At 34.8% G+C, this 17,372-nt stretch overlaps 1 protein-coding gene across 1 annotated transcript in view; it reads left to right on the top strand.

The window, feature by feature from the left end:
* MYEF2 (myelin expression factor 2) overlaps window positions 1-17,372 on the top strand; it is a 37,088-nt gene that overhangs the window by 12,606 nt on the left and 7,110 nt on the right. The window contains exons 6-14 of the mRNA XM_027772891.1: window positions 4,276-4,467; window positions 5,430-5,583; window positions 6,071-6,120; window positions 6,238-6,301; window positions 13,476-13,577; window positions 15,101-15,151; window positions 15,446-15,514; window positions 15,821-15,919; window positions 16,214-16,285. Coding sequence (XP_027628692.1) covers window positions 4,276-4,467; window positions 5,430-5,583; window positions 6,071-6,120; window positions 6,238-6,301; window positions 13,476-13,577; window positions 15,101-15,151; window positions 15,446-15,514; window positions 15,821-15,919; window positions 16,214-16,285 — 853 coding nt within the window. The remainder of the gene's footprint in view (window positions 1-4,275; window positions 4,468-5,429; window positions 5,584-6,070; window positions 6,121-6,237; window positions 6,302-13,475; window positions 13,578-15,100; window positions 15,152-15,445; window positions 15,515-15,820; window positions 15,920-16,213; window positions 16,286-17,372) is intronic.

Genomic DNA, 17,372 nt, shown 5'->3' with positions numbered 1-17,372 from the left:
TTTAGATATTTGACTTTAAGGACATGTTTTCTTTGGGTTTTCATCTTTGGTAATGTTTTTGTCTGCTTATAGCATTTATTTTTAAAACATAGATGCTTATTAAGGCATTGTATTTTGATGATAATTTTACTTGTATCATTTCTGATTTGCTGTTATGCACTTATCCAATGTATTTGATTTATTGCAAGTTGTTATAAATATGTAGAAGTATATAATTTTTAAAACTTAATGAATCAGCTGTTTGAAGATGATAAACTTTAAGTACTGACTTTATTTGGTATAGATATTTTCAGTTTTTAGATTTTGTTTAATTTGAGAAATGCCATAGCTATTTTTATATTTGATAATTAAAGCTTTCCTAAAAATGCACATACCTTACGGATTTGAATAAAATTGATAAATACTTTAAATGAAGTTAACTTGGAAACCGTATGAGATTAAAATTTAAGAAAAGCTCTAACTCTGTTAGTGAAATTTATAGCTATAACTTAAAAACTTCTAAAGTGGAAATGTTCTATTTTTATGGAATTATAGCAGTGTAAATAGATTAACCAAAGAATTATATCAAGTTACATTAAAAAAATACTTAGAGTTAGGCATAATTGACTCTGAGAATGATTGCTTGAATAGCAGTCATTTTCATGGACTCCTTTATTTTATATATTTTAAAATCTTATCCTATTAGTTTGCTTACAAACCAGTTACGCACATATCCTCGCTCAAGTCTTTGTTATAAGACATATACTGGACTAGCTGTGGTGGCTTGGTGGTAAACATACTGCTCTGAGATGCTGGATCCATGAAGAAGATTGAGGTTAGACTCTTGGGTTGATCTGTGTACACTGGGCATGTGTGTGTGCTCATAATTCTGGCTGACTGGGCAGGCTGGGTGAAGGATTGTGGCATGAAATCCCATCGAGGGTTCCTGTCTTTCTCTCGCTCTGTCGCATGAAATAAAGAAATGGACTTAAAAAAAACAGAGAGAGAGATGGTATAACCTTGGGACCTTGAGGATTCTCTGCTAACAGTGATGCTAATCATTTGTTGTAGAGCAGTAGTGTCAGTCAGCCTGGGCATTTAGCAATGTATTAATAGTAGTGATTCGAGTCCTAGCTCCATCACTTTCTAGCTATGTGAGTAGGCATATTACAGTAGTTAACTTTTCAAACATCACCAATTTTAACTACTGATATTACCCACCAGGTTTTTTATGAAGACTAAGTGAGAACTCAGGCTCTGGCATCAGAAAAACTGTGTGACCCACGGCAAATTATTTAACCTTTTGTTTCTTTGTTATTACTAAAATGTAAATAATACTTGATAGCGTTTAAGGACTCTGTTAATATATGGAAGCTATTTAATTAATGCTATTTATTTATTATATTTGTAGTGTTATATAAACCACTTATTAGTGTCCTTAAAATATTATAACTACGTAATAAATGTTAGCTGTAATAATAATTTTGATCATTGTTATTTCTGTAGAAGGGTTGCTTTTCTCTTGTTTCCGATGTGATTTGATAATTATAAATTGAAACTAAAGATAATGCCCCCAGGATTTATATATGTATCCCAAATCCCTTTATTGGCATTAACATCCATATTCCTCTAATGCTGTTTGGGCCTGAAGGATATTGTTTAAAAGTTTCTCTTGACGGGACCAGCAGATGGTGTAATGGCTACATTGCTCAACTCTCACATAGTCACCCATGGTTTGAGTCCCAGACTTGGCTGCTTCAAACTCATGCCAGGCACCTGTGCCTGTGGGCCCAAAATCCCAAGGAGAAAGGAGAAGGGATTACTTACTGCATGGCCATCCCCCCCCCCGGGGGGGGGTGACTTCTCACTTTCTGTCTCTCTCCAGCAAGTGCACGTGTCCTATAGCAAAAATCTTTCAAAAAAATTTTTTTTTTCTTTTGACAGTGACATGGAGAATTGGTAGAGAAGGTTTAGATCACCATGCTTTGTGCCAGCCATTTGTTTGGTGGTTTTTATGCATAAACCAGGACAAGTGCTTCTAAATGTGTTGGTATTTTAAATAATTTCCCTCAAATTATAATCTTCAAAATGACATAGAATTCGCTTTTCTTTTTGTTTGTTTGTTTCTTGTTCCTCTTCAAAGTGCAAATATTACAGATTCTCATTCTTTTACAAGGGAAAATAAAGTTTACTGAATGCTAAAGGCCAAGACCAGGTTTTCTATGTTCTTTTAATTTTTAGCACATTCTAGATCCTCTATAACATTCTCGAATATTATTATAATTATATTATCCAAGTTAATATAAGATATCTCCATTTTTAGCTTTTATAAGAGAAAAAGAAATGGTCAAATTCGGCATAGCTAAACGATGAGGGGATTTACTAAATTAACTTTTTTAGATTAACACCACTAAAGAGTTTCTTTTCTGGGAATATCGGATTTACAAATGGGTGACTGGATGAGTGCTTAGAACTACTACTGAGTTGGACATCTAAGGAAAGTATATTTTTAGTGTTCCTTAAGAGATTTTAGAATTATATTTTTTCTTTTAATTAAGTAGGGATTAGTAGCAGTTAGGAATGAATTACAGGCCCTCTAATAGTAATAACACGCAGTGACTGGGAGGCTGACAGCAAGGGGAAAGAGAAATAAAAATCATATTATATAGTATTGGGTTGTCAGAAAAATCATGACCTATTTTTCTATGCAAAAATGTGTCATGACTTCCGACAATTTAATAGATGATACAATTTTATTCTGTGTATGTATTTACACACACACACACACACACACATAATTCATTTATTGACCAGAAGGTGCATATTTTCACCAGCAAGAAACAGGGAGAGGGAGAAAGCACCTCCAGTGGAGTGTGGTTGTGCCACAATCCCTTCTCCCCCATTTCTCCATCCCGTGGGGATTTTGGGCACTTACCCAGATGTACCTGGTGGAGCACCCAGGGCCAGGGTTCACACCACATAGTTGGCAATGTGGGATCTGGCTCCCTTAACAACTAGGCCACAGATTGGCCCTGTATATGTTTTATATATCACACATGTACACGTGTGTATGTGTATTGTGTGTGTATGTATATGTGTGCATGTGCATATGTAAAAGACAAAACATAGCAATATGTTTTATTAATATTAAATACAACCTTTAGCATCTTTCCTATTTTATTCTTTCTCCATAGCTAGCCACTATCCTAAATTTTGTGTTTGTATAGGTTTTCAATTTCTCAGACCTATTGTATTTATTATTAAGTTTTGTAGCATTCTTTGATAAGATTTATTTACTTTTGTAGTCTTTTAAAATTCTTCATAGTAAAGAAATACATCGGAAGCCAGGACATTGTAATTCTCATTTTCATTCACCTTTTTACCTTCTAGTTTCCTAGTCATTCTAGAAAATGTGTTGAAATCATCCAGTTTTCTTTTTATTATTATCCCAAGACTGAGGCCAGGAGAGTAGAACTAATGGTTGCCTTTAGCATCATCATGTGGTATTGCAGGTGTTAGTCTATCAGGGTGTTTATGTGACTTTTTATTTTAATTTTTTTGTATTCCACCTAGTGGGATGAGTGAGAAGTACATTTAAACTTTGTTTTATTTTGTTTAAAGGTAGGGCATTTGTCTTGTAAAGTTAATGAACTTAAAAAACAAAAACAATGTTTAATGTTATTCTTGACTTAGACACAGCCCTCCTTAATCTCTTCTTTGTCCCTATCTCAGATCTCAATCATTGTTGAGGGAGGTAAGTTAGAAGATAGATAATGATATTCTGTTTAGAGTGAAATGAATAGTAGTAGATTCCCTCTACTCCAACATTCCTATGTTTTATCACTGTGCGTCCCAGTACTGAAAAACTTCGAATTAGTGTGAATTTTGCATTTCATTGTGCATCCTTGGTGAGAATTCACCATAAACTACATTTTAGAATGAAGAGTCACGGTAAGTACTTTGTTGTCCTTTGAGCTATGCGTATTTACAATATATGTATATGTACTATACTTGTATACGAGTGTGAGGGCAAAATTAAACTAATTTCAAGTTCTTAAGTGACTTTAGTGATTGCAAAGAGATATTTAACTGGCGTCTTCTGAGGCTGAAATCTTTTGTCTGTCCACAGGTTTTTATGGGACTCAGTTCTCTGCATGAGAGAAAAAAGCTTATTCTTCAGGGTGGTCAATAATTTGAGCCAGATGGGATAGCTACTATAGAATTTGAAGTTGTTATTTGAATTATATACATTTGCTGATGTATTTAGTGGCATTTAATATTCAATGTGTGTTATAGGATCCTGACGGAGAAAATGCTCGTAGGGCATTGCAACGAACAGGAGGAACATTTCCAGGAGGACATGTCCCTGATATGGGATCGGGGTTGATGAATTTACCACCTTCTATTCTCAATAATCCAAACATTCCTCCTGAGGTTATCAGTAATTTACAGGCTGGTAGACTTGGTTCCACAATTTTTGTCGCTAATGTAAGTTTAAGCTTTAGTCTAAAGTACTTAGTTCTAAGCATTAGATTAATTAGATAAATGGATTTTAGGTTTATAGAGCATTTTGCTTATTTTTAACTAAAGTAAAAACAGTAATTATTGTAAACACAAACCCGATTTAAGTCTCTCTCTATGTATATATGGTTAGAGTTTAAATATACCTATTAATATCTAGTATTTTTAGACAGAACTGTGGAATTTATAAACCCTTAAGTAGTTCTTGAAAGCATATCTTTTTATGATATGTATTTACATTCATATTGGTAAGTGAATTTCTGTGACCTTGATATTTGTGAATGAGTATGTTGTAGTGGGTTTGCTATTTGTTCTAAGCTTTTGAAAGTCAGTGAAGTTGGACTAGCAGTTAGCATAATGGCTATGTCACTGGACTCCCATGTAGTCGACTGTGGTTTGCATCCCGGACCCAGTGGCTTAAAACTCACGCCGGGCGCATGTGCTTGCGTGCCCAAGATCCCGAGAGGAGAATGGAGGAGAGCAGATTGCGTCGTGGCCATCCTCTCTGGGGGGTGATTTCTCGCTTTCTATCTCTCTGTCTGTCTGTCTGAGCACACACGCCCTATAGCAAAAAAACCTCTCAAAAAAAAAAAAAAAACCCAGAAAGTCAGTGAAGTTGACAAATGCTTTGCAAACTCTGAATTTCTCTTTGCAAAAAATAGATGTGTGAGCTTCAAATGAGCAAAACAAGATTGAACAATTGAGAGGATTTAGGGGATTAAAAAAATAATAAGCATAAGGAACAATATAGATGTAGCATAACTGATTTTAAACAACATAAGATATTTTGTATTTGAATATTTTTGACATACCATTAAATTAGAATTATAGTTCTTTATAGTTATGAGAGTTTAGAAAAGTTTCCTTTATATTTACAACTGAGGAGAGGGATTTATGAGGTATATAACTTTACACAATTTTATGTTAAGCTTGACTTCAAAGTTGGTTGGAAGAAACTAAAGGAAGTGTTCAGTATAGCTGGAACTGTAAAGCGGGCAGATATTAAAGAAGACAAAGACGGCAAAAGCAGAGGAATGGGCACTGTCACTTTTGAGCAAGCAATTGAAGCCGTTCAAGCAATTTGTATCCTGACTTTCATTTTAGTGTTTTAAATGAGATCAAAGAAGCTTGATGTTATTTTGTGTGGGGCATGGAATTTAAGGTGGTTGCCTGGTTTAGAAATTGTGTGTTAGACTTTAGTTTCCAGCACATAAAATCTTGTCTATGTCCAAGTATGAACTTTTTTCTACCATCTTTTCCTACCACAACTAATTATGTGTATACATGCTTTTGACAGTTATGTAACCAGTAGTACTTTAATGCAGTTGCTTTAAATGAAACATTGTTAATTTTCTGTTTTCAATGATCGAATTAAAAGGATATATCTTATTTATAAAGAATTAAAGATTTTTCTTTGAATATGTGGAAGAGACCAATATGATAAATATTCGATATGTTAATTAAACTGTTAGAGATATTTGGACTTCAAATAAAGATTATTAAAAATTACTTTGTGTTCAAATAAAATTTTGTAGTCATTTTAGCTGGCTTTCCTTGACTGAATCAACAGCTATGTTCAATGGGCAGTTTTTATTTGATAGGCCTATGCATGTTAAAATGGTAAGTCGCTATTATCACTTCAATCCTGCAACTCTTCAAATATTTTATCTGCTTTCCTCTACGTTACACTTAATTTTAGTTATATATTAACCACATAATGAACTTTTTTGCACTTAGGATGACAAGTCTGTTCCTCATGAAGACTACCGCTCACATGATAGTAAAACACCACAGTTACCACGTAAGTAAAAGCCATTATTCGAAAGTACAATAGTCTTTTCCATTTTTTTTTTTTTTAATGTACTTAACAAAACCTTGTTTTTATGCCTCCCCTCCTAAGTTGTTCATGATTTAGGTCAACTTGGAATTAAAGAGATAATTTAGAGCTGTTGATTAGGAGGACTGAAAAGATAAATGTTATGTGGCTTTTTTCCCCTCCCCCTCTTTGATAGCTTTTCCTAAGTATTAAAGCAATACATACTATAATAGTTGCTAAGCTTATAGAAATGAAGGAAAAAAAGCCTCTTGTAACTTTGTTACCAACAGATAACCACCATTGTAACATTTCTGTGTATTTTCTTCCAGTATTTCTTTCTTTCTATTTTGTATCCAGTTAATAACTACCATATGAAAAGTTTTGAGTTTTTTTTGTTTAGCATTATAATATAAACATTTTTCCATGTTGATAAGTGTTTCTAGGGACCAGCAGTTAGCGTAATGTCTATGTCACTGAACTCCCATGTAGTCAACTGCGGTTCAAGTCCTGAACCCGGTGGCTTAAACTCAAACCGGGCATGTGTGTGGAGGTGGCCAAGAGCCTGAGAGGAGAATGGAGGAGACGGGATTGCAGTGTGGCCATCCTCCCTGGGGGGTGATTTCTTGCTTTCTGTCTCTCTCTGTCTCTCTGGCGAGTGTACGTGCCCTGTAACAAGAACCTCTCCAAAAAAAAAAAAAAAAGATAATTGTTTCTAAATATTTTTATTGGTGTCATAATAGAATAGTATATCATATAGATGCTCCATAAGCATTACACTGCTAGGCATTTTATCAATAGATGTTTTAACTTTGATTTTCTTTAATAATCGCAAGCACATTAACACATGCGTTTTTGTATTCAAATCTTTGGTATGTATGTTTTTGGTTATTTTCTTAAGATCTCAAGATATGCCCACTGATTAATACTATCAAATTGTTTTACAAGGGATTATGAAATGACAGTGTAAGGTACTTAACATCCATGTCTGAATACTCCATTTGAGAAATGGGAGCAATAATAGTATCTACTTCAAGGAGTTGGTATGAGTGCTTGTATGAGTTAACATATATAAAACGCTTAGAATAGTTCTGGCATAATGTAAGCATTCAGTAAAAGCCATTGTCTTGCACCTTCTCTGGTTATTAAAATTTTTATCAAAATATTTTCAATATACAGACAAAAATAAAATCATTCATGTAGCTATCACATGCCATTTCCCTCCCTTTTTATTGCCAGAGGGCACATGTGCCAGAGAGAGAAAACACCCTCCCAGTGGGGCATGGTCATACCACAATATTCTTTCCTCCATTTTTATATCCCATCAGGATTTTGGGCATCTATGTACATGCACTTGGCATGGTTTTCAAGCCACTGAACCAGGACTCAAAACTGGTCAGCCATGTAGGCTCCCTTAACCACTGTGCCACAGAGCCAGTTCTCTCTCTCTCTCTCTCTCTGTATACACACACACACACACATACGTATATATTTTAATAAATAAAATATTACAGATACAAATTGAGGTTCCCTCTCTTCTCTACCCACTTCTCAACATACGGCTTATCCAGAGGAAACAGCTTATAACTACAATGTTTAACATTTTAGGCTTTAATAATTTGACTACATATTAGTATATCCATAAACACAGAACTGTTCTGCTGGATTTAAAGTGTTGTGTGTGTGACATCATACTGTATATATTATTTTGTAACTTGTTGTTTTTTTTTTTTTTTAAGAGATTTTTGCTATAGGGTGCATGTGCTCGCTGAAGAGACAGAGACAGAAAGCAAGAAATCACCCCTCCGGGGGTGATGGCCACGCTGCAATCCCTTCTCTTCTGTTCTCCTTCCAGATCTTGGGCACACACACACACACACCTGGCGTGAGTTTGGAGTGGGACTCTAACTGCAGTCAGCCAAGGGGGAGTCCAGAGATGTAACCATTCTGCCATCTACTAGTCCCATAATGTGCTGATTTTAAAAAGTTATTTTTGAGATTTATTCATGTGGGTAGATGTTTAAATTTCATCATTTTAACTCCTTATACCACGTACATACATTTTTCTGTTTTTTTTTTTTTATAGGTTATTCTAATTTTGAAACAGTACTGAGTTGGGGAGTGCTTTTTCTATTAAAATTGCCTGTTCTCTTAATATTTGCCAAAAATGTATGTGTAAAACTCTGACCCTTGTGTGTTATTTCAAGGAAGATTGTTCTTATTTTCTATTACTTCTTAAGTCAATTTTTGGTAATTTCTGTTTTTCTAAGGATTTTTCCCATTTACAAATTTATTGGCATAGAATTTGTCTCTTGAATTTCTGAATTGTCTATAGCTATATCTTGAATTCTGAAGGTTTGCAATTTCTCATTTTTTTTCTTGGTCAATTTTTCTAGATTTATCAGTTTTATTAGTGTTTTCAAGAAGTGCATTCTATTTGCTATACTTTAATATCTGCTCTTAGTTTATTAGTTTCTTCTTAGTCTCTCATTTTGCTCTGATGTCTTAAGCTGAATGCTTACTTTACTGATTTTCAGTCTCTCTTTTGAGATTTTTTGCTACAGGTTGCATGCGCTTGCTGGAGAGACAGAGATGGAAAGTGATAAATCACCCCATAGGGAAGAAGGCCATGCTGCAGTCCCTTCTCCTCCATTCTTCTTTCTGGATCTTGGGCACACACACACGCACCCGGCCTGAGTTTTTAAGTTGCTAGGTCTGGGGCATGAACAATGGTCGACTACGTGGAAGTCCAGCAATATAGCTATTGCACCATCTGCTGGTCCCCAGCAACCTTTTTTTTTTTTTTAATATTAAGTAATTCTGACTATAAATTTTGTACACAGATTTTGCTCTGGTGTAGTTTTTATTGTGGCTTAGTTTTTAAAGTACTTAAAAATTACCATTATGATTGTTTTTGAGCCATGCATTATTTGATACTACAATTTTTTGAGTTTCTTTTTTTTTTTTGAGAGGATTTTGCTATAGGGCATGTACACTTACCAGAAAGACAGAGAGAGACAGAGAGACCAGAAAGTGAGAAATCACCCCTCGCCAGGGAAGATGACTACACCTTAATCCCTTCTCCTCCATTCTCCTCTCAGGATCCTGGGCAACCACACACACGTGCCTGACTTACCAGAAAGACAGAGAGAGACAGAAAGTGAGAAATCACCCCCCAGGGGGATGGCCACGCCGCAGTCCCTTCTCCTCCATTTTCCTCTTGGGATTTTGGGCACGCATGCACACACGCCTGGTGTGAGTTTAAGTCACCGGGTCCGGGACTCGAACCGCGGTTGACTACGTGGGAGCTCAGCGACATAGCCATTACGCTAACTGCTGGTCCCGCCAATTTTTTAGTTTCTAAATGCAAGTTTATTTCTAAGTTCACTGTGGTCAGAGGACATTATGTATATGATTGTAATTTTTTTGGAATTAATTTAGACTTGCATTAGGGGTGGTTTACCATATGGCACATTTTGTAAGTATTCTAGGCATGCTTGGTCTGGTCCAGCATTGTAAGTAGGCCCAGATCAGCTTTGTTACTCATTTAAGTAGTCTTACATCCTTACCAATAATTGTGTCTATTTGTGCTATAATTACTAAAAGAGAAGTATGGTACAGTCTTCCATGAGAATAGTAGATTTGTCTTTTTTGTCCCCCTTAGTTTTACTTAAATATTATGAAGTTAGTTTAGAGGGTGCATCCAAGGTTAGAATAGTGGTTTGTTTTCCAATGAATAAAAATTTTAGCAGTGTAGAATAATTTTATCTGTAGTAATCACCTTAAGCCTTTTGTCTAATATTGGTATAACTATCACAGTTTAGTTTTGTTTAGTATTTGCCTGCCATGTTTTCCCTTATTTCAATTTTTTTGTTTTAGACATACCCTGTAAGTTACATTGTAGCTGGGATTAGATTTTTTAAAACTCAGTTTGATAGTCTAAAGTTTACTTTATTCAGTTATCAGTTCATATGGATTAATGTCCATTATTTTATTTCGTGTTACATTTGTCTACATTTTACAAACATTTTCCTGTCTGTCTGTCTTCGTGGTTATCCTGGATACTTTAGTATGTCTGAATAAAGCATGTAGTTAATATAGTTATTCTCTTACTCAGTAGTAGAGTGACCTTTAAGTGCTTTGATTATAATCACTTTCCTACTGAATTATATGCAATTACTGCTCAGTGTTTTAGTTCTGTATTACTTTTTATTTTTAGTCTTACAAATTAGACATTATTATTACTTACTGTTTTCTTGTCCTTCCTTTACTTTCACAGACCATGGCACTAATTTTTTCCTCTGTAGTATGTATTTTAGAAGCTTTTTAAATGAGGATCTGTTATTGTCAATTTTTACAGTTTTGATTTGTCTGTAAATGTCTTCAAAGATAGTTTCATTCATTCTATAGTTTGAGATTGATACTTATTTTCTGTCAGTGCTTTGAAATTATTCCTCAGTCTTCTGGCTTCCAGTGTTGCTATCAGGTCAGCTATCTGTTGAAATGTCCTTTACATGTAATCTGTGTTCTTCATGTAGCTGATTTTAAGATTTTTGTCTTTGATATGCAGTTTTACTACAGTGTAGGTGTAGATTACTATTTATTAGGCTTTTAAGATGATCTGATAATTCACTTTAAAAATAAATTCTGTAAAATTCTTAGTCTTGTGTCTTTGAATTTTGCCCTTCTTTTATAAGGCAGTTGTCTTAATCTGCTCTTGTGTTACTAATATAAATATCTGAGCTTGAATGATTTATAGAGGCTATTCAGTTCATGATTGTGGTGGCTGGAAAGTCCAAAGGCATGGGGTTGGCAGGTCCAAAGGCAAAGGGCTGGGATCAGGCCAGCCTGCATCGTAACATAGCTGGCAGAAGTGAGTAGAGAGGATGGTGCATGTGTGCAGAGAGAGCAACCTGGAGGCAGCCATCTTCCTTTAGTAACAGCTCATTCTCATAAGAACCAACTCCTCAGGAGACCTATCAGTAGTACATTCTTGGTTTCTTGAGGGACAGCATCCATCCATTCATGAGGCTGGATGCCTCCACAATTTTCTCACTGTTCACTAGGCTTCACCACCTCCCAACACCATTACCCTGGGGGACCAATTCTAAAACATTAATCTTCGGGTGACAAACCATTATCCAAAACATAGCAGTAGTTCTTCTTTCTTCCCCACATTTACTTATCTGTGAACTTTCAAGATCTTGGCTACCTATAGGGACTTTCAGTCTTCTTTTCTATTCTTAATACTCTTTTATTTTTTAGATTAAAAAAACCTATCTTGTTATGTTCATAACTTTACATCTATTAGAGATTTCCATTTTCACACACTCTTCTGTTGAGATATAATATGAACTTATCTTTGATGATAATGTTTATTTTAGTTAATCATTCATTATTACCAATTCCTCCCCACCATGTTCCCCTCCTTCCTTTCTTTTTGCTTAAATTATTATAATTTGGCAAGTGAGAGCCTCGTCATTCCCCATGCTTCTATTATTATTACTTTGCAGTACAAGTAAGATTTCCTAGATTTCTTCTGTTTTTTCTTGTTCTGAGACATGGGATTGGCCTGCCTTTAAGGAGTCTTGGTTCTTTTTAGTGAAGAATTATATCAGAAATGAAAATATGGGTGCTTAGTGTACATATAAACATTGATGGTGGTCATATGTGCTGTTGTTTCCAGGTGGATTTTTAGAGACGAAATGAGGAAAAAGATATTTCACTCATGTTGTTGATAATATACTTCTAAACTCACAGTTTCAAAAAATATAGTATATGATTTTCTCAGCCCCTAAGGCTTATTTATAGCTACTTTGACTAGTAGGAACTTTAAGACCATACTCAAATTTGGTAAAATGAAACAGTCTCCTTCCAAATGTTAATTTGTTTTCCGGTTTTTAAGGTCATTAACATATGCTTCTTAAAGCCTCTATTCAACTAATTTAGTTTATTTTAAGAGAGGTGCTAAAAGAATGCTGGATTTAGAGATGGAAGGCTTAAGTTCTAGTCTGAACATAATCACTTAGCTAAGTGGCATTGTAATTTAAAGTAATTTAAAGTCATAAACTTTTTCATTTGTGGAAAATGTGAAAATACTTAAGGTGCTATATAAGCGTAAACATATATTTACGTTAGTGATGAAACTATGTAATATGTGCTTTATTCAATACTTACTACATATCCCTAATTTGAAAATCCAAAATGCCTCCAAATTCAAAGCTTTTATGTACCAACCTGTCACAGGTAGAAGTTTCCACACCTGACTTACTTCATGTAACAGGTCATAATCACAACACTGCAATATAAAATATTGGGTAAAATTATCCTCAGTCTTTGAGTATAAGGTATATATGAAATTTAAATGAGTTTTGTGTTCAGACTTGGGTCCTGTCCCTAAGATTTCTCATTATGTGTACTTAAATATTCTAGAATCTGAAAAGAATTTAAAATCGAAGCACTTCTGGTCTCAAGCACCTTGCATAAGGAATACTGAATCTGTATTGCATTATTATGGTTGTTGACTTTTTAGTTTTATTTGAACATCTTAAAAGTAATTCTAAGATTGTAAATAGTTTTACAAATTTGGGCAAGCTTATATTCAGCTGTATATGTCATTTGTAAGTGAATATGATATTATTCAAAATTTTCTAGGTATTTTGTTAGTCCTATGCTGAAAGGATGTAAGATGGACCTGCTTCATAAAACACTTTTCATTAATAAATAGTATTACAGTCAGGCTTCAGGGTGCTGCTTTCTAAATGAAAATAAGAACCTGTGCTCATGTTTGCATATTTGCAAAGTTTGAGAAATACTACTACTCTGGGTATATAGCTGTTTTTTGTTTGTTTGTTATTTTTAAGAAAGGTTTTGCTATAGGGCGTGTGCACTCCTGGAGAGACAGAGACAGAAAATAATAAACCCCCAGGGAGGATAGCCATATTGCAGTCCCTTCTCTATTCTTCTCTCGGGATTTTGGCCACACATGCACATGCACCCTGCATGAGTTTTAAGGGACTTGAACTGTGGCAGGCTAGATGGGAGTCCAGCAACATAACCTTTATGCCATCTGCTGGTCCTTGGGTATATAGTTTTTAAATATTTTTAGTAACAGTTAATTATATATATGGATCTTGGTAATATGCTCTTACTTGTGGCTTAGGTGGTCTTGGAGGCATTGGAATGGGACTTGGTCCGGGTGGACAGCCAATCAGTGCCAGCCAGTTGAACATAGGTGGTGTGATGGGAAATTTAGGTCCAAGTGGTGAGTATTTTAACTTTGATATTCTTTATGAGTGATACATTTGATAGACAGTAAAGCTTACTTTTCCTAATCTGTAATGATGTTTAAAGGACTCTACTATTTTATAGTTATTTAGGATGTCACATTAGGTTTAAAAAGGAGGGAAACCTTGAGAGCAGTTAACATGAGAGCGTGTAGACAAAGAGTAGGAGAGTTTCTCTGGGGCCAGCCATGTTGTAGCTAGCATTTTAATAATGTGAATTTTGAAATACTTTAAGGCAGAAGGAGACTGCTCAACATAATACATTGTATGTCATGGGCATACAGTCTTTGTGAATTGGCTAAGATACTCCCAAATCAGAGGCAACTTAAATTTGTGTTATCTGGTTGGGATGGTGGCTTTTCAGGTACCCAGCTGGGTGCTCACCTTGACTAACTTATTATTTATCTTTGGAGATTGTTTTCAAACTTTCTCATGTCAAGACCTTTTTATATTCTTAAAATTTGTTGAGGTCCCCAAAGTGCTATTTTTTATCTTGTATTTATCAATATTTACTACAAGTGAAAACTTAGAAACTAAAAAAAAGTACGTATTTATTTAAAAATAAGAAACCCATTATGTGTTAACATAAATATGTATTTAAGGCCATAAACAATGTTTTTTAATATAAAAATATTAGAGGGATGGAGGTGTTCCACCTTTTTAATGTTTGTTTTAATACAAGACAGAGATGCTGCAATTTCTACTTCTGCATTCATTTGGTTGCAATATCATACATCATGTAGTTTCTGGAAAATTACACCTGTACTCATGAGAGAATGAGAGTAAATAAGACAGCCAAATAATGTCTTAGTAGTATTTGATGACTGAAATAGTTTTGACCTGTTGGATCCTGAAGGGTTCCCAGACCATAGTTGGAGAATTACTGTTTTATTAATGGACTGATAAACACTATCAGAGTACTGTTTACTTTAAAATGTTACTATAGCTTCTTAACAAAAATAGTAGTTGTGATAATCATTCTGATCCAAGCAGGTGTTCTCCCTTACTTTTAGGCTCTTAAACTCTGCACCTTCTTAAAATCATACTATTTATAGTCTTTATTTTTTTATTACTCTTTTAACTGCCATGTTTAGAGAGCTTTTTACTTTCTGGCCTGATTGCTAAATCTACTATAGTAATATTTCTGTGTCAAACTGAAAAAAGAAATAGCTGATAGTGATATTTCTGTGTCTGTTCTGTAAACAAACAAAACCTAAAACGTAATTACCTGGTCCTAGGTGTAATGGAATGTTATTGGTGTAACCAGTGAATTTTGCTTTCTTGTCTAATACATGCACAAAGAGGATTTTTTAAAAAAATTTTTTAAAGATTCGTGATTAGGTAGCTGCAGGCATTTAAACCATTCCTCCTGTACCCTGCTGCTTTTGTAGTAGTTCATTGTGGCTAGAACAATGGTATCCATTTTGCTAGAATGCAGTATTCATTCCTTAGTCATAAAAATAAGATTTACTGAAAGTACATACTGTGTATTTTATTTGAGGTATGGGAATGGATGGTCCAGGTTTTGGAGGAATGAATAGAATTGGAGGAGGTATGTATAAGCATTTGTTTTTTGTATGTGACCATAAACACTTTTTTAATGAACTGGAAACTGAGAATTCTCCCCCCCCCCAAAAAAAAAAAATGTCATGGTTTATTGTTGGCTTGTACCCTAATGGCTGCTAGCAGAAGTTGAGCCCGTACATACTTAAGGGAAGGTGATGTGTTAAGACGTAGCTGCACAGGTAGGGTGGATGAGCTCATTGGTGAAACTTGACATTTATATACTGTACCTTTCAGCTATATAACTGACAGTCAAATCTCAAAATTAATCTTTATTCTTTAGGAATTGGGTTTGGTGGTCTGGAGGCAATGAATAGCATGGGAGGATTTGGAGGAGTTGGCCGAATGGGAGGTAGGTAAATGTGTACAGTGGGATGTGTATGCTATACTTAGTTTTCCCTATTGTTAAAATGTTCTCCCCTTCACATAGGAATGGGTCCTATAGATGTCTTCAGAAGGCATATGGGCACTAGGGGCTAAAGACAGGCATGGCGGGAATGGGGATGGTTTGTGTGGCACTTGAGGTAAGTTGGGTAAATCAGATGGTTTCGTATTTCTGACTTTTGCTGTTCTTTCATTTTAGTTTAGTTATATTCCTGAATAGTTAACATGCATTGATACACTTGAAAAGGGCTAATTTGTTGCACAATCTTTTCAGAGCTATACCGTGGTGCGATGACTAGTAGCATGGAGCGAGATTTTGGACGTGGTGATATTGGAATAAATCGAGGCTTTGGAGATTCCTTTGGTAGACTTGGTAGGGCTGGCTGCATACTTCTTTTCTTTTTGCAGGTGATAGCTGTCAAAATGTGTTCTTTCGGTGAAAAATCGGTAATTTATAATGTTTGATATAATTTATTACCTGGAGAAAACCCTTCTGGGATTTGAATGTTCTAGCTGTATTTTTCAATATCTTACATATGTAAGCCCTATTTCAAGAACACTTTATGCTTTTCAGTTATTGTACATCTTCTAAGAGCATAGTATCTTGGGAATTTTAAAGTATGATTATTCAAATTAATTAGTATATTATCTTTCCATCCTTGTTTAGGCAGTGCAATGATTGGAGGGTTTGCAGGAAGAATAGGAGCTTCTAACATGGGTCCAGTAGGATCTGGAATAAGTAGGTTTAAATTTTACTAGAATTTATTTAGTAATATTTGAGTGTTTGCAAAGACTTTGCAAGAGTAGTTATTGTAGTAGAATAATACTTTGTTCTTAAATGTTAATATGTCTTGTCATAATTTGAGAAACTTTGATAGTTACTGAGTTAAGCTTTTTTGTTTGATCATTGTTTGAAATTTCTGAATGAACTGTTCGAATTCTATTACTTTGATACTTCTAAAGTAACACAAGAGTACATGTTACCTATCATCATTCAGAGAACCTCCTTTCTAACTAAGAAATATGGGAATTTTTCTGGTTCTGTATAAGGAACAATTTTTGCTTTAGCACCAACTTTGTTTCCTTGGTTATTGTCTGTAACACTGTTGGTGACTATTTTATTTCATCCGTGAACATCTAGTCTTTCCGTAGATGCAGATATGATACTTTCAGAGACCTTCTGACTTGAGGGCTAAAGTTGAAAGAGGTGCTTGTTTCCTTTCCTCTTAAACCCTTTCTGTGATAGAATCGAGATGACTTTTAACACTAAGGAAAACTGAATCTCTCCCATCTGTTTCTGCTACTGCGTTTTAAGCCTTCTATTTTAAGCTTTAGCATAAAGCTTAGTTTCTGACCTCTTGCTTATTGGACAGTATCTCTGAGCTCTCCATACTTTATTGACTTAATTGACAACATTTCATAAATAGGAAATACAGCCTACTTGAAACTATACTAAGAATGAATTCTAAAATTGTCTGCTGAAAACATCTACTGCCATTGTACCTTGCTTCTCATTATTTTTTCCATCATTTTTTAACCTTGGCCATTTTTATGATAATTGTAACTTCCCAACCTTCCTCTTTTATCTCAATGTTTATACTCCTCTGTTTCCCTAATTTTGTTATTCACAGAAAGCCAATTTGTAGGTGATACTAATTTTTAGAATTTTTTTTTGGATGGTATATATTGGGCACAAGCAAAAAGATTAAGTTTTGGGAATAGGCGAGACTGGAATAATTAAAGGGGACAGGAAGTAGGTGCAGTGTATAAGCATGAAGTAGGTTTGAGCTAGGAGCTAAATTCTCAAACTCTGGCTAAAAGGGAGC

This window comes from Tupaia chinensis, unplaced genomic scaffold (assembly GCF_000334495.1).
Source record: "Tupaia chinensis unplaced genomic scaffold, TupChi_1.0 Scaffold000312_2, whole genome shotgun sequence".
NCBI lineage: Eukaryota > Metazoa > Chordata > Mammalia > Scandentia > Tupaiidae > Tupaia > Tupaia belangeri.
This window is presented reverse-complemented; position numbering and strand designations above follow the sequence as displayed.